This window comes from Artibeus jamaicensis, unplaced genomic scaffold (assembly GCF_021234435.1).
Source record: "Artibeus jamaicensis isolate MK-2021 breed Jamaican fruit bat unplaced genomic scaffold, CSHL_Jam_final scaffold_3151, whole genome shotgun sequence".
Lineage (NCBI taxonomy): Eukaryota > Metazoa > Chordata > Mammalia > Chiroptera > Phyllostomidae > Artibeus > Artibeus jamaicensis.
In genome coordinates this window covers 6,116,479-6,137,162 of record NW_026522037.1, presented here as the reverse complement: position 1 = coordinate 6,137,162, position 20,684 = coordinate 6,116,479, and the positions used below count along the sequence as shown (strand labels likewise).

At 47.9% G+C, this 20,684-nt stretch overlaps 1 protein-coding gene across 3 annotated transcripts in view; it reads left to right on the top strand.

Moving 5' to 3' along the window:
• Window positions 1-20,684, top strand: part of RANBP17 (RAN binding protein 17) — a 236,875-nt gene that overhangs the window by 172,135 nt on the left and 44,056 nt on the right. For all 3 annotated transcript variants that reach the window (XM_037127901.2, XM_037127899.2, XM_053656934.1), the window contains 2 exons: window positions 7,173-7,280; window positions 9,435-9,517. In XM_037127901.2, coding sequence (XP_036983796.2) covers window positions 7,173-7,280; window positions 9,435-9,517 — 191 coding nt within the window. The remainder of the gene's footprint in view (window positions 1-7,172; window positions 7,281-9,434; window positions 9,518-20,684) is intronic.

Here is a 20,684-nt window from a genome sequence, read left to right as displayed (position 1 = left end):
GGTCGAGGGGTAATCGGGCTAACATCTTTGACTCAGGACCAACAAACGCTAGCATTGGGTGTTTTGAGGAGATTTGAATTTCTCCTCCGTCTTAATTAGCAGGACTGAGAAGGTCACTTTATCTCTTGGAGGCTTAATTCATCATGCTCCAGTTTTTCATCATCATGAAAATATCAGTGGGTATGGAAGGAGGGAGTGGGTGGTCAGGACTTTTCATTTGGTATACGAGTCTACCTTTGCCAAGGCTTAGCACAGACAGCAAAATAAACAAACAGACATCCCCCATGGGAATGTCTCACCACGTAAGAGGGAAAAGAACTTGGATTTGGGTGTCAGAAACCCCAGCTCTTCTCTAGCACGTGAGCCCTGGCAAGTCATTTACCCTCTCAGAGTCTCGGTTTCCTCACCTGGACACAGAGACGTCCAGTGTCATGGCTTATTTTACCATTAAACTAGGTGACTTTGTGTAAGGTCTGAAACGTGTTTGAAGGTCTTAAATGGTTATTATTAATATTGCTTTAATAGTATGATATGAACCTTCTTTTATCCTAATAGAAAGTGATAACTTATGCAAGTCGCATAGGTGTTATGTAAACTTTTCATGCCTTTATACTTGAAACCATCAGAGCACGTAAGAAAAATTCTAAGGCTTTGAAGCTATTTCAGTTTTTAGTTGCACTGTTTCTCAGTTGCTCCTTTCAAACCCTTCTTACCCAAACTTCCCCCATAAATTGGAAAAGAAACTTTTTAAAGGCAATCTGCAACAGTTAATGGCCAAAAAAAAAAAATAACTAACTAGGAACCTGGCAAGTTTTAGAGAGAACATTATATATATTTTTTTATTTTTAACATTGATGTGAATACTGACTTACATTTTACTATTAAAACCACTTCATCAGATTTATGTGCCCAGATTAGGGTTAGAGCCCTGGCTGGTGTGGCTCAGTGGAGTGAGCACCAGCCTGTGAACCAAAAGGCTGCTGGTTCGATTCCTGGTCAGGGCATATGTCTTGGTTGTGGGCCAGGTCCTCAGTAGGGGGCGTGAGAGGGGCAACTGATTGATGTTGCCTCTCCCTCTCCTTCTCCCTCTCTTCTCCTCTCTCTAAAAATAAATTTTTTAAATTTTTTTTTAAAAAAGAAGGGTTAAAGATAATGTTTCGTGTCATTGAGGAATCACATGTGTCTTTAGATCACCAAACAAAGTGCATTTCCAGAGATGATGGATTTCAATGTGCAAAGTCATTCAGCTCTTTAAATTGTAAGTGATAAACTGGAGTTACATATGGCCCTTTTATTTCTCTAAACAGAGATAGCTCGCCAAGTAAGGCTTTCATGTCTTTGGGAAGTCAAAATCCTAGTTTTGGCACCTTAAAATTGACGGTGATCTTGAAACCGAGCTCCGACCCTCGGATGCCCAGCAGTTGAAGTTTCGTGTCTTCCTCCACCGTCGTAACCAACAGTCAAGGCCAGAGCCTTCTCCCTCAGCGTCAGAGAATAGAAATGTCTTCCATAATTGGCGCTGCCTGAAATTCATAGAATATACTGCGATTTGAGTTTGTAATTAAGGCTGTTTTCCACTCCCTGGCTTAGCGCCTTCTTCTTGGCACCTATGCAAAGTGAAACTTTTCTCCAGCAGATGGCAGAAAAGAGCAAACAAAACCTCGGTACAGCGTCTGCTGTGAACCAGAAGCCATTGTCTCCTCTGCCTGCCTGACCAGGGAGGTCGACACCGCGTCAGGGTCAGGGGTGCAGGGCCAGGTGTCTGTTGTGCAGGAAGTTGGGTTAGATCGCCAAACGGGTGGCGTGGTCCGGGCCTCGCTTATAATAATTGAGTTTCAGTAGCAAATCAGCTTCCTTGGGAGAAGGCCAAAGGCTTTTCATAATTGTATTGACAACAAAATGAATATGATAAATGGTGTTCATTCAGTGGAGACAAGATTTATAGTTTTCCTTTGGGCCAGGGATGAAGAGCAAATATTTATAATAATAGTAAAATTTGTTTAAAAGTTACATTATTGGATCATTCAAAAAGCTTTATTAAAATATTTCGAAATACTTTAAGCAGTTTCAGGTGATAAAGTACAGATTCTTTTCAAAGTATTCTGGTAATGTAAAAATGAATAAGTATATGATTAAAAAAACATGGATATGAAAGTCATTTATTCTTCCTGAAATATTGATGTGTCAAAACGTCAGTGGAGATTCCCACACTTCTGCCGGGGAAAGTTTATTTCCCTTTTATCCACACAACTGTGCATCCTTTAATTTGTTAGACCGTCCTTGGCATGCAGACGAGACATCCTGTAAAAAGCACGTGTCATCTTAGAGTCAAAATGCATTTTATTTACGGTGATTATTTGACAAAATGCTATTTTAGTGGTTAGCTATTTAATTCAAAAACATTTCTATAAATACTGACTGCATTAACCGCTGCACAAACTACATGGCTCATCACTCTGTCCTCCCAAAACGAAATTGCCCGAAACTGCACAGCGACCGTGTTGATGAATCGTTCCCTCCTGGAGAACATCACGGATACACTATTTGTTCCTGTAGTGGGAATGCAGCAATACAAAAGCACCTTATCTCACAGTGTATTAAGTCACCTTGTTTAAAATTGCCCCGGATTCATATTTAGACTGAAGTGTCAAAAATCCAGAGGGAAATTGGAAAAAAAAAAAAAAAAACTACAGGAACATGTATGAGGCTATTTCTAGTCGGTGTTTTAATGGTCGTAGTCTGACCTTGAGGTCCACTGTTTTCCGGTCAGTCAGTTCTGATTATTAATGTGCATCAAAACATACAGCGATGAGGCGAGACACCAAGCTTGGTGGACGAGCACCCACTCTGGGGTGGAGTCGTGTCGGACTCCGTTCTGGTTTCACCATGAAACCACTTGGGAGGTCCCGGGTGGGCCGCTCAGTGTCTCAGAGTCACAGCGCTCTGTCCTATAGAACAGGGTAACGGTACCTGTCTCGCGGGGATGTAAAGCGAGTGCCCTGACGTACAGAAGGAGCCTAGTACAGGGTCGGGCTTAAGGTAAACGCTCTACTGCAGTCCTTTTAGTTCTGTTCGCTGTCAGCGGGGAGGCAAAGGAGTCGTTTGTTCGCTTCTCCGGCAGATTTGCTGAGGGCTGTGTCAGGTGTTGTGAGGGATGTAGATCACTTCGGATCAAACCCTGCCCAAAATGAGCTTGTGGCTTATGATAGATTGACCTGGTTAGATACCTGCATAAATGACTGTAATAAGATATAAAAGGGGATACTTGCCTTGAAGATGCAAATGGAGTGATTGCATTTAGCTGGGGAATCAGGAAAGGCTCCTTAAAGGTGGAGATTGTTTTTGCTTTTATCTCCTTGAGTACGTAGAATTGGACCATCGGAACCGCAGAGTCGGGTCGTTTCCCTTGGCCCACGCGCAGTCTCAGGGAGGGGACTGCTGGGGACGATGTCTCGTTGTAGGTACCACTTCCTTCCTGGGTGGAAATGCAGGCTGTCTGGACCCCTCGAGTGTCAGGCTGAGGAATTTAGACCCTTACTCCACAGACAGTGTAAAGCAGTGGACTGTTTGGATTGCCTAAGAAAACCAGAATTCAGTTTTAAGAACGAAGTAATGATCAGTGTGTTGGACAGACTGCAGCAGGGAAGGAAGTAAGCCTGAAAAATTGGTTCTGCAAGCTTTTTTTTAATTTTTTTATTTTTGAGTGCTCGGTGCCAGGCACGAGGAATGAATAAAAGGAGCGCTTTTTACAAGAATGAACACAACCGATTGCTCTGTAGAAGCTCACAATGTAGTGGGTATAACAAGTCACTAATCAACAGTCGGTGCCTTCCAGCACAAATGCACGGAAAGGACCACGTGAACGTGTGGGAGGAAGAGATTGGCACCGAGAGAGCGAGCGTTGGCCAGGCAGCCGGGAGGGGGCGGGCTCCCGGCAGCGGGGGGGGGGGGGGTTGCATTCCCAGGCAGGGGCCTGTGGGGTAAGCTCGGAACTGGCAGGCTCTTCCGGAGCCCACATCCTCACACCCCACCTCCCAGACAGTTTTAGCAGAAACTCTTTTGTTGTCTTCTAGTATATTGCGATGCTCTCTGTCGTGAAACTCCAGAAGGAAAAAATTACACTTTTACTCATTTCTTTTTGCAGGGGTGTTGGGGGGGGTCGGCACATCGTAAAGTACTAATGACTACTAGACGGGTGGGTGGGTAGACGGGTGGGTGTTGTCAAGAAGCAAATCTCACATACTCTTCACTTTTCTTTGTTTGGCATCTTGCACAGTAATATATCCGTGGTGCTTTTCGTTGTTCACTCATCTGACGCAGACCTTGGGAATTCACTGAGAAGATCTAGGTGAAGGCAGTTAGATTCGCGCCCCTCCTACCCGAGGGCCACCGCGGCCTCCCTCCTGTCCCTGCATGCACAGTCCTCGCGAGCCCAGGGGAAAATCGAGAGTGGGTTCTGATCCTTGCCCTGTAATCACAGTCTGCCTTTCTCTCTCTGAAGCCTTTTAACCTCCCTGCTGGGCAGATCCCTGCTCTGCTCTCCGCTGTCCCTCATTTTCTCCGTGGCAGTCACCTCTGTCAGGAGCGTATGAGAACCGCTCTCACTTCCCGCAGGAAAGGGAGCGCTCCCGCAAGTCCCCCGGCCGTATCTCCTAGTGACTGCTCGGTGCTCTGAAAAATAGGATGCCCTCGTGCCCGCGGAGCGCCGAGCACGGGGGCCTAAGAGCCTGTCATCTCGGTCTTTCCAATTTTCTGATAAGCCTTCCAGGGGCTTCTCACTCGTGGTCACCGAGCGTGTGCTCCTGAGGCCTCTCAGCGGAATGTATTCTCACCCTGGCTCCTTTGGCACTGCCTTGGGATTTTGCTGCTCAGAGCATCCCTGCCGCGTGCCCTCATCCAGGCTTGAGCACAAATCCCCCACGAATGAAGGCCGTGGCTAGCTTATCTCTGGATTCCTGGCCCCCCGCCTAGTCCCTGGCACAGTGTCTACCATCAATCAGAACTAACAAATTTTCTAGCTGATAGGAAAAAATAGTCCACTATGCGACAACAGCCAACGTAGAGTTAGTAATCAAGTTCATTGACTGTAGTTTTTCCATTCTTACTCAACTGAAATCTCACACTCACGTACACACTCGCCTCTTGTCTCCCATCTCTGCCTTATTGTCCTTTGTACGACTTTCTAACGTATTGTGTATCTAGTTTGTTTATTTTCTGTCTTATTAGAATATAAAGTCTGCAAGGGCAGGGATTTTTGTCAGGTTTGGTTCACTGGCGTCTGCAGAGAGGCCAAAACCGCGAGCACAGTCATGGAATAGGCCTTCAATAAATACTTAGGTAAATTGTTTCACTGTAAGCAAATGCCGCCTGGAACATGGTATGTCTTAGGGAGATAAAAATACCGCCTTTTGTACTTGTAAGGAGTGCGCCACTCTTAATGCTAGTAGCGGGCTTGTTTTCATTGCATGTTATTCCCTGAAGCTTCAAAGTAGAATACACGGTTTAGACGAATTCAACAGGCAGTTCTACGCAAATGTGCTACGCCTCATTTCGGGGGTGACGAGTTTCCAGCCACAAATCTTTGCTGGAGTCTCCTCTGTGCCAGGCCCATGCACACAAGGAGCGTCTAGGCCCTGCCCTCCAGAAGCATGTCCTGGGACAGAGATAAAGCACTGTCACAGTGCTGGACGCAGTACCACGGCCATACACGGGTGACACACCTCACCCTGTGCTGTCTGTGTGCGGGGGCCAGGGGGCAGGGGTCGTGGAGGCCTCGTAGGGTAATTGACATCTATCTTGAAATCCGGGGGACAGATAGGAAATAGCAGGGACATGGTACGGGAGCACAGGTCGACTCGGCCCTTCAGAAACTCACTCTCTGAGGGGCAGGCAGAGGACACAAGCGACCGACCCTGATACGGTGCGTCAGGAGAGGTGCTCTGCCCGGGTGCTCTGGGCATCGGTGAGGAGAGGTTGGTGGCTTTTGACAAAAGAGAGCGCGTCTCCTTGTCCCAGGGGAGGTGACACGAGCTGGGTGTTGAAGACAGCAGTGGGTCAGGCAGAGAACGCGGCACACAGAGGAAGGGAGACGAGAGTCGGGGTTTGCAGGGGACTGAGAATGGCTGGAGCTCGGTGGGCCGGGAGGACGAAGACGGCCTCTGTGCTCTGCTAAGGAGTTGCACGTTTATCCCGAGAGCAGGAAAGGGAATGGGGACCTCTTTCCCCAGGGAGGTCTCTGCCCACATCCCACAGAACACCATGAAAAGGTTCGGTTCAGCACTTGATCTGCAACAAAAAGGCCAGTACATTGGAAGGCGTCAGAGAGAGAGAGACTTGGGTTTTAGGAAAAGAGCCAGGAAGTGAAGGTGGCCGCACAGTGAGAGTTTTCTCTGCTGGGGTTTTAGGACTTACCTTTACCTTTCTGTGCCCACGTGGCAAGGAGGGGGCTGGTTGTGGGCTACGCGGCCAGTGGAGCCGAGTCACTGTTCTGGGTTCTGATGGTCTGGGCTGTTGACTCACGGAGGCGCACACTCCTGGTATTATGTTTCTCCCTGGTGTGTGTGCATGGGACCACCTGGTAGCCACACTGAGCAGCTTAAAAGTTACCCAAAGGTGTTCTTCAGGTTAACATCCCCAATGTTCTTCAGAGTTACGGTGGTCCAAGCAGAACAAGTCAGCAACTTGAAAAGAACGCGTGTAATTTCTAAGCTGGGAGGTGGGTACATGTGGTTGGTTGTACTATTTCCCTCTACTTTTATGTATTTTTCAAATTTCAGAATGAGCGACATTATTCCTTAAGTAGTTTGATACCCAAGAAAGCCTGGTAAGAATAACAATTAAAATACGTTTTTATCCTCATTTAAAAATTTTATTTTTCTGCAATATTAAGCATAATTCTTGAAATGTGTTACTTACATGATACTCTATATATTTTATTTATAGAGCTTGCCAAGAATAAAGCAAGGTCCTGTGTGGGATATGTTACAAATAAGAGCAAATCATTTGCAGTCTCAAAAACGTATAGCCGGCCAGGTTGTGGAGAGTGATTTATAAGATTGCCATTGCGTACGAAACACAGAACGAATGTGGATTCCTTTCTTTTCTTCTTAAGCAACACTTTCAAGAACAATACTTCTCGTGACCCTTAAATTCTTTAACAGGCTTCATAAAAGGTACCCTACATATCTTCCCCTCCTGCAGAGGGCGGTGGAGCGGTGGTATGGAGAGCCGGCGTGTACCACGCCCATCTTAAAGCTCATGGCAGAACTGATGCAGAACAGGTAAGAGGTGAGATGGGGAGGGAAAATGGTCTGTTTAGCTGCAGTCTGCAGAGATCAGAATGCATTCCCTGCTTTATGTGTGTGTGTATCATCAAGGCTTAGCGCGACCCCAGGGGCCAAAACAGGGCGATTAGGGATAGCAGTAGAATCAGAGACGTAGGCTTAGTCCTTCTGGGAGGACTAAGTGTCCTCCCAGAAAGAACACAGTGTACTTCGGCGTATGTGGGAGCTGGAAAACACAGAAAACTACAGCCACCCTCCCTTAAAATAATCAAAGGCACGACGTGGAGGAAGGGCAGCTAGTTCAACTGTTCCGCTGCTTGCTGGCAACTCTGTAGAACTTGAAAGCAGGAAAGGAGTCTAGAGGCGTCAGAGTGCAGATGCTTCATTTTATGGATGAGGGAGCAGCGGCCCAGAGCAGGTCGGGGCCAGTTTGTCTCGGGAGCCCTGGGAGTATCCCTGCTTTGACTTCCAGCTAATCTCTCTTCCTCTGCGCCAGGGTGCATGGTAGGTGGATGATTTATGCACTCGGAGTTTTTATTTCATAGCAACTGCAAAGCTTCCCAGGAATTGCCCGGTTGACCTTCTAATCTGCATGGACCAGCGGAGATTCAATAACTCTGTACATAAATATTAACAAAGATATAGCCAAAAGAGAAAACCTGCAATAAGCTAATTGGTTTACCTCTTTAAAAGAATGTCACTGTGCGTGAGGCTCAGCACCAAATGACCCGTCACTTAGCCCGTCATCAGTTCCTCTGTGAACCACGGCTGGGGGGGGGGGGGGCTCGGGCAGGAGTTCGGGGGCAGCTCCAGTGTTCTCTCTGCTGCTGCGTTTTTCCACCAGCGAGTTTGAAATTTTTAAGGCAAGAGGTGGGGAAGCACCTAGCACATAAATAACTGTGAGCGTTATTCTTTTGACAGCTATTAGTTTTTTCTTAGCCGATTTCATAGGTTACTTAAATACTAAGGGAAACACAGCTATGCCTGTTATATCAGGAATTTAGTTTTTATTCAGTTATAATGTTTTCAGCCAGATAATTGATACTAGATATTACTGCTGTGATATTTAGTGCTAAAGGGAGAACATTGTATAATACATTGTGAAGTATTTTATGTGAGCACAGGCTGGTAATTTATCTAGCACAGTTGTTTTAACAGCTACCTATTGATATCAGAAAATGTGTTTCCTTGTCTCTGTTTCTCTAGACTCTAATGTGAATTGTGTCTGTGCATTTTTAATCAGGAATTACATACCAACAATCAGAAGTTTACAATAATATTTCTGCTAAGTTATAACTGAACTTGATTCCAAAGCATTTTGAGAAAGCCTGGAAAAGCAATACTTCATTCTATTCCCAGCTAACAGCGCTTTAGCAAGTGTCTTTGCTTTTTGGTGTTTCTTTGGCCTGATTTCATGTGTTTGCTAATTCTTCTAGAAATATATCATTTCATGAAAGCTCAGCAGGAAGGCATGTTAGAACCAACTAAAGCCAAAGGGAGGTTAAAAAAGCCAGTATTGTATCAGGATGGCGCGTCCTCCGCCCCGTTCCCACTGCCCTCCCCTGTCAGGAGCCAGGCAGCAGGCTTGTCCTCACTCGGAACTGGGTTTCGCTTTCCTTCCCTTGAGCCGTGTGCAGTGGGAATGACAGGCTGTGTAACTCACCAGGTTTGAAATACGCTCCAAGTGCCAGGTGAATCGTTAAGCAAATGTGCAGTATTAAAGGGACCTAGGCTTCCTGTCTCTTTAGAATCTGTTTCCAGACTGTGCAGTGAGGACAACAGGAGGTCTCTCTGTAAATCTCTGTCCAAGTGTCTGCATAAACTTGCACATACACACCTGGGTTTTGTAGGATTACCTATCAACCACTTGGCATGGAAGGAGAAGGGTGTTTGTGATATAGGATGTCAGGATATTGTTTCTACAGAAAAAATTGAATTCTTTGAATCAGGAAATAAATAAAAATAACTTTTCTTACTTGTCCTAGTATCTTTGTAGCGAGAAAGTTAGCGTATGTTAATGGAATAGCACTTTTAAAAAGGCTAATTGTACTACTACCGCTACTTCTAGTAAATGGAAGTGCGAGGCATTTGAAACCTATATTTGGCTTCTGTTTCTGCACAGGCAGTCTAATTTTTTGCTATATTTCTTAGATCCCAGCGTTTGAATTTTGATGTATCATCTCCTAATGGAATTCTTCTCTTCAGAGAAGCTAGTAAAATGATTTGCACTTATGGTGAGTATCTTTTTCCATATTTGTCTCCGCAATATAACTTTATCTCTTTGGAGGGAAGGAAGATGTTGGTTACTTTGTTATTTTGAACTGCATATCTGTATGCATTTGTGAAGTGGGTAACTGGACTGCAAAGAGCCAGGTGGCTGTCGCGTCGGCATCGGGAGACATGAGCAGCCCGCCCCTGACTGCAAATCGTTCCTGACCAACTTGATGAATTTCTTTTGGATAAAATTGCAGTGTCAGTAGGCACAGGGAACACACTGGGTAGAATATGGAAAAGTTACAGCATATTCAAAACTGCTAAAAGTTCTGTCCGGCACTTTGCTGTCTCAGGTGAAGGAATGCCCAGACCAGTATGTCACCAGCACAAAATTTTGGAAAAATATCCTGGTAACGAGCTGTGAATACTGTGTCATAGGGACTTTGGGGCATTACAGCCCCCAGAGTCAGAGTTCCACAGACTGTCCTCCTCAATTACAGTAAAAAAAATTGGGTTAATAGCTCGAAGTGGGCCTTAGAACTACCATAAACCTTAATACTTACCTATTCTGACAGCGTGGTCAATGCAGTTCTCACAGCTAAGACTTTTCTGGAGCCAGGGCGTGGGGACAGGGTGGATGGGGGTCCCCTGCGCTCTGCTGGCCGCACACCGACCGAACGCCGAGCCCGAGCGGGGACGTGCAGGGAGGGCACTTCCTGTGCCCTCTCTGACTCTGTTCTCGTCTCGTTGCCTGTCCTTTCTTACTTTCCCACAGCAGTCGCCAAGTCCAAGTACGTTCGGTCTCAAAATTGCCTGCGATTTTCATAGATCTTTTCGGGTGCCTAGAAACAGATTTTACAAAAGTTTGTAAAGCTTTTTTATTGTGTGTGTGTGTGTCTGTCTGTCTGTCTGTCTGACAGAGAACCACCATCAAAAAAAGCATGTTACTTTTTCTAAAACCCCATGATTTTAAAGGCAGAAAAACAGTTGTTTTACATTTTTTACATTAATTCAGAATGTAGGTGGAACCTAATCAACAAAACAAACAAGCAAGCAAACTATAAGCAGAGACAGTGAAATAAAGCACAAACTGACAGTGAGCAGAGGGGGGGCAGGGATAATGGGGGAAAGAAGGGGAAGGGTCGTCAAGGAGCATGTGTAAAGGACCCCTGGACAAAGCCAGCAGGTGGGGTGGGGGCGTGCACTGGGGACGACTGTAATTGAGTATTTTTTTAAAAAACGAATGTATTCCGGGGTTCTGATGTGCGTGCATTAGAGGCTTCCGTGTAGAGGCCCAGCTTTCGTTGTGCGGTTGATTCTAGAGTTGGCGGTTGCGAGTGTAGAGACTGCAGACATCACCTGATTAAAGTCCGTGAACTTGCCCTCCCTCATTCTCGTCTCCGCCAGCAGCCGCTTTGCTGCGGCTCTCGCGTCTCTTGAACTGGGCACATCGGGTCATTCGGACAGGAGCGCTTTGCCTCCTAGCGGCTAAAAGAGACCCCTTCAGAAATACTCTCAGTGCGGTGAGCCCCGCGTCCCTCGTCTGTCAGCGTCCTGTGGTACAACGATAAACGTCTGGGCCTCTCTCCAAAAGCCTGGGACCTTAGAAAAAGCATAGTGTTGGCGACTAGAAGGTCTGAGTGCCAGCCCTGATGGCCTCCGTGAGCTTCACCGAAGACACCGCGCCTTTTGGGGCCTGGTTCTCTCCTGTGCTCTAAAATTAGGGCTCCGGTTGTCCTTCCGAGTCTGTGGGGCACTGGCTCCAGGGTCCCCCGCAGATACCAGTGTCCCTGACTGTCCGGGCCCGTATAGAACGTGGCGCAGGACCTGCATGTAGGCGGCGGCGGGGTCTGCCTCCGCACCGTTTCGTTTGCATGGACCTAGCGTGGTGCCCGGTGCATGGCAAGTTCAAGCTCTGCTTTGTGGAGTTTCCTGATGCTGTTTTTCCCAGTGATTTGAGGTCTGTGGTTGACTGAACTGCAGGCGCAGTACAGAGAGAGCCGATGGTAGTGAACAGTAGCTCCTGACCTGCCTGTCCAGGTCGCGTGTGAGGTGGTCAGTGGAGCCGCCCTGGCTGAACCGCTCACTGCGGTGCCTCCCTCTGGTGCTCTCTGGCACGCACAGAGCTGGCTCTCTGGACAGGGTGTGCGGACGTCATCGCAGTTTTGTTCAGGGACACCTCGTGCTTGGACCTCACTGCTCGGCTCCCTTCTACCTGTGCAAGGGCTGAGTTTTCATTTCCTCACTTTTTAAAAGGAAATAACATTTTTCGTTACGAAACAGTGTGTGGGTATGGATTTCCTTTTTCGAATGTCTTCCTGGGCAGGAGAGCTGTAACTGCGTGAACGTTAGATTCCCATTGCCACTCACGACCGTGTCTTTCACCTCCCTCCTTCTGGGTCTAGTTTCTTTCACCAGGTAGAGCCTTCTCTTTGAGGCTCATTCGTCAGGGCAGGGGGGCAGGTAAAACACGGGGTGGTTCCTCCTCCGGTGGTACTTCTGAATCTGCAGGACAGAAGCACGTATGGCCAGCAAATGACAGCCAGGTGATCTCAGAACAAGCCCACGTCCATGGGCTCCAGAAGCTACCCAGCCCCTGTTCGGTTGTCTGCCACAGACAAAGGCAAAGCTGAGGGAGGTGTAAGGGTCACTTGGAGGGGGCACATGGGGGACAGACAGAAACAGAGGACGGTACGGGAGCTGAGAAAGGAGGCGGAATGGATAGGAGAAAAACCCTCCAAGCATCCTTGAGAAGAAAAGTCGGGAAGGTGTTTCTTTACCCACACGAGAGAGCAGGAGATTAGGCCAACACTCTGCTCCCGTTTGTAGTGCTAACAATGGTAACCTCCATTTTTTAGCCAGCTCTTACGCGCCCACTCCTGTCCCGGGCCATGTGTCAAACGTTAGCTCATTGGATTCTCAAGGTCGGTAAGTGCTGCCACTCACTAGCCATTGGAACTTGGCCGAGGTGCTTGGCCACTTGCCTTCAGATTCTTGTTAAACAGAGGAAATAATACCTGCTTCATTTGGCGGTTATGAAGATTCAGTTAGATTGTGCGTGAAAAGCCCTTAGACCAATGAGCTGCCGTGGTTATTGAGGGAGAAACCAAAGCTCACAGAGTTAGGAAGACACTGACCAAACCCCGCGTAGCCGGCGTCGGCCGAACCGGAGTCCCCTTCACAGTCTGTCTGGCTTCGGGCCGTAGTCTTCGTATCTCTCATGGCCACTGGGGAGTGGCCAGAGAAAGACTGTGCCTTGGGAGTTTCTGACGAAGGACTTTTCTTTTAAGTGTGGTGATTTCCATCCTAAAACTTAAGGGAAATCAGGGCTCAATGGGAAAATGTCCTTCAACTTTGTCACCAGTGACTCTGACACTGGTGGGAGTAAAGGGTAATAGAAGAATGTTTCTCATCCTTCACTGATCCCCCTGCTGGCCCCCATCAGCCGAGCTGCTTTTGTCTGTCTCTACCTACTGGAATCTTTGGTTACCCTGCTTTTTACCTCTGGAGATTCTGCCGTGCGCCCTGGAGCGGGATTGTGTGGTGGCCCTGCAGGAGTCTGCAAGGCGAGGGGAAGAGGGCCTGGCAGGACACAGGAGGGCCGGCGTCGTGTATTTCTTTGGTGAGCCCAGGTGAAGGAAGGGGAGGCCCGTGGGGGCACAAGGCCGCAACACTGAGACCCCTTCTGTCCCCGTGCCCGTGGGCCTTCTCTCTGCTCGCCTCTCCGGAGCAGCACGCGGGTAGTCAGGAGTGGGGGGAGCACCGAGGGGGAGGACTCATTTCCAAATGCTCCTGATTGGCTGTATGTTTTGTGGACTACCTCCACCTCCCTGCTCAATGAGACTGGCAGAAAAATAATGCTTTCGATATGCTGTTTTATTTATCTACATTCTGTCATGATATACTTTGATGTAAGTTTTTAATTTTGCCTCGGCTCTCAGCTGCTCTCGCTGTTACAGCTCAGGGTCAGCCGTGAGGTCAGCCACAGTAGCACAGAACAATTTCCTGTTCGTACAGCCCAGGTAACATTTGGATGAGGATTAAATTTTACCGCATTTTCTACTAGCCCAAGCCTATTATTTCTAATGAGTTTTAAATTGCTTCAAGGACGTGTAGTTCAAAACTTAGTGCCGTGATCCATTCAGCCTAACCAACTTAATAACAGAAATTTCTTCCTTAAATTTTTGGTTAAAATGTTGCATGCAGTGTAATAAATGTTATTACTTTGGAAACCTACTTCTCAGTTGTAAGAACTGGATGTTTTTTATGCTCAGTTTCCATTTGTCTAATCCCTTCTCCCCTTTGCCTCCGGGTAGCGGTATCTTTAGTGACATCTGTTGGCTGAAGAGAGGGCAGAGGGGGAGGCAGCGATTGCTTTCCTGAGCCCGGCCCCCACGGACCTGCTTTCGTTCCTTCCTCAGGCCGCAGATTTCAGAAAGTTCGGTGTGCAAAACTCTGAACTTTAAAAAGGAATAGAACCGGCTGTGATTACTCATTCTACAAAAGAATCTAGATCACAGTTCTTTTCGGCAGCCCGTGCCCCAGATGCGTTTAAGGCATGACTTAATAATACGCATAAATTGAATTTGTAAAGTACAGGCCACCGTTATTTATTGTGACCTAGATAACAGACCAGTGGTGTCCCTAACTAGGTTTTGCAGAAAGTGCCTGCAGAAGGGGGAGGGCGGGGGGACCCTACGGCCCCTGGACCAGCCCCGCCCAGCTGTGCAGTTGCTCTGGATTTGTCTGTCCAGGGGGTCTCCTGTCTTAAAAACGTGTTTAGAAAAGAACTTGAAAATTACCGAGATGTACTAGTGGAAGTGTGGTAAGAACGAAGGTTTACGATTGTATGCTGATTGTATGAATGATTACTGGAAGATAACTGAGGAGTGCCTTGATCTTGAAATAACTTGAGGCCTAATAAAACGTCATCAGAAAAAATAGCTCTGGAAAGCATTGTCAGGAACCGCAGATGTGGCCTGAGATCTTATCAAAGCCTTGGTTGGGGACACAGAATGGCCAAGTAGTAGAGTAAAGCTCACGAAAGTCTTGTGAGACAGTGAGATGATTAACACCTGAGGATCCCAACGGCAAGATCGGGGGGCTTACCAAAGGAGGGCCTGTGGGAAAATAACCATGGGGACTCCGGGAGGCCGCTGGTCCGTGTCTCCTCTGCCACCACACGTGTTGAACCGGGCCCATTCTGTAGGCCGGCAAAAAAAAGCTAGGTGAGCAGTTTAATAAGTGAAGGTGACTTCTCAGGGTTCGGTAGATTCTTTCACCTGTACCGCTAACATTTATTGAGCATCTACTATGTGTCCAATACTGAGAGTCACAAGGCCTAGGAAAAGAAGACACAGAAAAAGACTTTCCGCAAGACACTCGAGCCCAGCGGGGCACTCGGAGAAGTAAATGACGAATTGTGATGTGTTGCGTTCACTCGCAGCTGCCGAAGCGTGCACGGGCTGTAGCGGCCCAGGACAGGTTTGTAAGTCTCCGCTGAGACCCCAGAGGAGGTGGTGTTTCTTAAAGGAGTGAAAATGCGACCCAGAAGTTGGAGAAGGGCGTTTCAGGCAGACGGTAACTTTCACAAAATCACATCACTCAAAAACATCAGTGTGGTCTATTAGTAAACTGCAGGGATTTCACAGTTGCTGTAGAAAATAGAAAGTGAGAATCCTTCATCATCTCATCTCTCAGAGACAGACATTACTAACGGTTTGGTGTGCGCTCTTACATATATGTGTATCTCTCTTTCCAAAAGTGGAATCATACTATACTTGCTAATCATATTGTTTGCTGGTTTTTACTCATATTGTGACCATCCTTCCATTTTCCTGTGTGTGGCTCTCCCACAGACTGTTAAACAGCTGCAGTTGTCCACTTTTTCGTACATGTAATAAACATGTATGTGTTCATGCTGTGTGCATGATGTGTGTATGATAGTTTCTCACTAATCATACACCATGTTTCACTAGGCAACCTGTACATTCAGTTTTTTGAGCTCCATCCACTCAATAAATGAATATTGAGAGCAGCGGGTGCTTTCCAGACTCTTCAGATACAGCACCGAACGAAACTGAAAAATGAATGACTTAGTATGTTACAAGGTGATAAGTACCATAAAAAAGGAAGGAAGGAGACTGCCGGTCAAGATGGAGGTAGACACGCTTCACCTCCTCCTGCAACCACAGAGAGAATTACAACTAGATCTCAAAACAGCTAACGCCCGGAACTGTCAGAAAATCGAGCCGTGTGGAAGGCCAACAGCGAGGATTTAAAGAAGCCACATTCCTCCAGATGGGTGGGAAGGGTGGAGTCGAGAAGATGGGAGGAGCAGTGTGGCACAGAGAGGTGGCAGTGAAAACAGAAGGGACGATTCCACACTCATATATGTTAGGTAAAAATCGGGAGGGACCCCTTGGGAGTGAGCCATCTCAGCCCCAGGCCAGATGGCCCAGCCCAGGGTTCCAGCACCAGGAAGATAAATAACCATAGCTTCTGGCTGTAGAAAACCAGTGCAGACTGAGGTGGTGGAGGAAGCTGATAGGTTTTCAGGAGACTCTGCTTAAAGAGCCTGCACGACTTAGAACATACACAACCCACCCACTGTGGGGTTCGCCACAAGGACAACGGCTGGAAGGGTGCCAGTCACACACCAGAAGCGGATGCAGTGACTGGAAATGGGGCCAGTGCTGCGCAAACCTCTAGAAGTTAGGCAGCAGCACTGTCCCCTCTCGGAGCCCTGCCCCCACCCGCAGCCACACAGAGGCGAAGCAGGTTGCCCTGCTCTGGCAAAGACCTAAGGCTCCACCACACACAATTTTCAGCTGCCTTTTTGACAAAAAGCCACGCTAATACAGAGAACCAAACACAGGGAGGCTGCCAAATTGTGGAGACAAAAAGAACATGGCCGAAAAGGAATGGAACAGAGATAACCCACCTATCAGATGCAGAGTTCAAAACAATGGTGACCAGGATGCTCAGAGAACTCACTGAGCACAGGAACAGCATAAAGGAAGAAATGAAGGTTACACTAAGTGAAATAAAGAAAAATCTACAGGGAACCAACAGCGGAGAGGGGGAAGCCAAGAATCAAATCAACCGTTTAGAACACAAGGAAGTAAAAAGCATTGAATAAGAACAGCAGAAAGAAAAAAGAATTTTAAAAAATGAGGATGGGCTTAGGAACTTCTGGGACAACTTTAAAGGTATCCACATCTGAATCATAGGGATGCCAGAAGGAGAAGAGGAAGAGCAAGAAATTGAAAACTTACTTGAAAAAATAGTGAAAGAAAACTCCCTAATTTGGCAAAGGAAATAGACATACAAGTCCAGGAAGCACAGAGAGTCCCAAACAAGATGGACCCAAAGAGGGACATAGCAAGACACATCATAATTAAAATGCCAAAGGTTAAAGATAGAGAATCTTAAAAGCAGCAAGAGAGAAGCAGAAAATTACCTACAAATGAGTTCTCATAAGACTATCAGCTGATTATCAAAAGAAACTTTGCAGGCAAGAAGGGGCTGGAGAGAAGTATTCAAACTGATGAAAAGCAAGGACTTACAACCTAGATTACTCTGTCCAGCAAAGCTGTCATTTAGAATGGAAGGGCAGATAAAGTTCTTCCCAGACAAGGTAAAGGAGTTCATCATCACCAAGCCATTATTACATGAAGTGTTGCAGGGACTTATTTAAGAAAAAGATCAAAACTATGAACATTAAAATGGCAAAAAAAAATTACAACTATCAACAACTGAGTCTAAAAAACAGCCAGAAAAGGAACAGAATCATAGATATTTGGAGATCATTTGGAAGGGTATCCGCTGGGGTGGGGAGAAGGGGGAGAATTGGGGGCAAGTGCAGGGATTAAGAAGCATAATTGGTAGGTACGAAATAGACGGGGGTGTTAAGAACAGTATAGAAATGTGAAGCCAAACAACTTGTATGCACAACCCATGAACACGAACTAAGTGAGGAGGCAGGGGAATTGCTAGACAGAAGAGGATACCAGGCAGAGGGGTGCAAAGGGGAAAAAATGGAGACAGCTGTAATAGCAAAATCAATAAAACATTTTTTGGAAGGGAGGGAGGCAGGAAATGAGGATAAGGGGCATCTGAAGTGCCAGGAGTCCAGAAACATGTGGCCTACGCAGCAATCAAGGTAGACCTCCTTGAGATGGCACTTGACCAAAGGCTGGCAGTAAGTGAGGGGGTTCTTGTGTAGGGATGTCTTGGGGAAGGGCATTCCGGGCTGAGGGAACACCACGTTTTGGGGTCCTGAGGCAGAGGCGTGTCTGGCATTCGGAAGAGCAGCAAGGAGCTCAGTAGCTGGAGCGCAATGAAGGGAGAGAACCAGGGAGAGCAACGCCGTTAATGTCGCGTCCTGTAGACCGTTATCAGGAGTTCGACCCTAACTCCAAGGGAACAGAGCGACTTCAGGATGTTTTGAGCAGAGGAGTGGTTGGCTTCGTGTGGCTTTGGCCAAGAGGATAGCAGAGGGGTTGGTGAGAAGCGGCTGGATTCTGAATGTATTTTGAAGGGAAAGCAAATCAGAGTTTTTGGTGGATTGGCTACAGGGTGTGAGAGGAATAACATAGAGGATTTTGACCTACACAGCTGGGGGGACGAGGCAGTGGGGGGTGGGGAGGAATGTAAATTATAAAGACCTGGGTTTGATCGCCGGGCGCTGCAGCATCAGGAAGAAGGGAGAAGAGATGACACCAGCGAAGGACCATGGGAAGGAGCAAACACTGAAGAGAAAGTCGGCAGAGTGCGTGTCTTGTAAGATGAGGGAGCGAGGTACTCAGCTATGTCCAAAGCCACCAGTGGATCAGGTCAGAGGAGGACCAAGAGTGGACCATTCCATTGAGTGACAGGGAGATCCTTGGGAACCTGGAAAAGAGCACTTCGGTGGAGTGGGCGTGGAAGTGGGCGTGGAAGAGGGTCAGAGAGGAGATCATGAGAGCAGATATAGGCCATCTTCCAGAGAAGTTTTAGTACGAGGGGAAATATTACCCACCTAGCAAGGACGTAGGGACAGGGTAAGGTTTCGTGTTTTTTTATGGAAGAGACAGTAGCATAACTTGTATACCAGTAAGATGATCTAACAGCAAAAAAAAAAAAAAAAGATTGCATAGGAAGGCGGGGAAATCACACTTGGTTAAGCACATAAGGGAGGTGGGAGTTAGTGGGACGGACGCAGGGGTCGGCCTCTACGGGAGACAGCGTGTGAGTGTAGGTGCCAGGAGGTGGTGGGCGTGGTGTTGACGCTGGGCATTAGAACACATTCCCGAAAGCGGATTTATGCATTTTGATCTTTTTAATAAATACCCCTGCGCTGCCTTGCAGACTGGCTATACTGACTCACGTCTCCTGCACTCGGTCGCCCACAGCCTCGTGCACACGCCTCGCTCCCACCCTTTCCGATCTGGAAGGGAAGCGGACCCCTCTCCAGCCTTCACATTCCCTGTTCTCACCCAGGCTGTTTCTGCCCAGGCCTTGGCAGGTTTGCAGACAGTGGCCTGAACCAAGGAGTAGCAGCACCTGCGGTTCTCACCCCATAGCTGTTCCAGTGATGTATGGAGACATTCAACCCATATAGCTGTCAGCTAAATATCACGCTCACTTTAAGATTTTAGAGATTAAAAGGGAAAAAGAAAAGGTAAATCGGTGTAATGGATTGTCCATGCTGTTAGTTCTCCTGGAACGGGGCTCTGTTACAATGTCTCATCACTGGGCCTTTCTCCCCTAAGCGTTCGTTTAAGGGTGCGGAGAACTGGTAGAACAGGGGTGGGGAGCCAGAGAACCCCGCCGTGACCCCTGGAGCCATCTCGCCACTAAAGGGACAGAGCGAAGGTGGTCGGAGGTAAAGCATTGGCCCTCCTTTGAATTACGTGTTAGAAGGAGGTCACTTTATTGCACAGTGTACACACCCAGCTTCCCCTCCGCCTCTTTCCCAGGCCACAGCTCCCCAGACGTGACCCTGCGGGCTATCAGACGAGAAGGCAGTGGCCCCCAGTGTGGCTGTCGTTGCGGTTTACTCCTACGGAGCACTGGGCCGGTTCTGTGGCGAGCTCCTCACCAATGCTGCCTCCTTCACTCCACCTGAGAGTCTTCTGAGTTACAGGAACTGTGACTGTGCTTTCTGTAGACGAGGAGACTGGCTGACAGACCATAATAATCTGCTCAGACACCCGCAGTAAGAAAGACACGGGACTCGAAGCCCAGGTCGGCTGCGCGCCGGTTCGTCGCTGCCAGTGTGTGAGTGACGTTTGTCGTCGGTTTAGTGTCCTCCCACTGCCCGGGTCCCTGGCGGCAGCTGCTCTTCCGTAGGTGTCCTTGGAAGAGAGAGGGTTCGAAAGAAAAAAGGTTTTTTAAGAAATAGACTTGAAAGTAAGAGAGTTTGCATCTTTATATAGACTTCCCTCTCTGAATCTAGATCTGGAGAGTTGTCTACTGCTAAGTGCTAGACGCTAACCAAAAAACAAACACGCAAAAAAGAACCCACGCAGTTAACAGATGCTAATAATAAGGAAAACGTTATTAATAAGCTGATTACCTGTATTGGGCGTCCTCTGTGCTTACTTCCCGTTCATTCCCCTTATCACTTAGTACATCCCTTCTGCTGCACGGTGCGGGCAAGAGGAAGAACGGCAGCTCCTGGCGTTGTGCCTCCTGCCCCCCATCATCGCCTCTGGCCAGGCTCCCCCTCAGTTCGCGCGTCTTTTCCCGCATCCCAGCATCCCAGCGTGTAAGCTCACCGGCCGGCCGACCCAGGCCTGTCGCCGCACCTCCTCCCCCCGGCCCCCAGTCATGGCAGGAGGAGTCAGGGGGGACATGCGCAGATTTTCTTTTTGACTCTAAACTTTCAAAGTTCCTTTTATTTCATTGAGGAAAGTATCATTTCCTTTTGTGCCGCAACAATAGTACCGACCGTTACTGGCTTCCGAGGCCGCCAGGCTGGCGCGGCCCGCATCTCCCAGCTGCCCACCAGTGTGATAATACAGACGTCCCTCTCGCTGCTCATCCTCTCGTTGGGGGGCGGGTGCTGGGAAGGAAGGAGAGGGTGTTTTCCAGGCAGGGGGTGGAGGGGGATGGCCAGGGGGCGTCACCTGCAGAGGAATGTCAGAACCGAACCCAGGCCTGTCCCTTTCATTTGCAGTAGTGAGAGCCACCTCTGGGTTT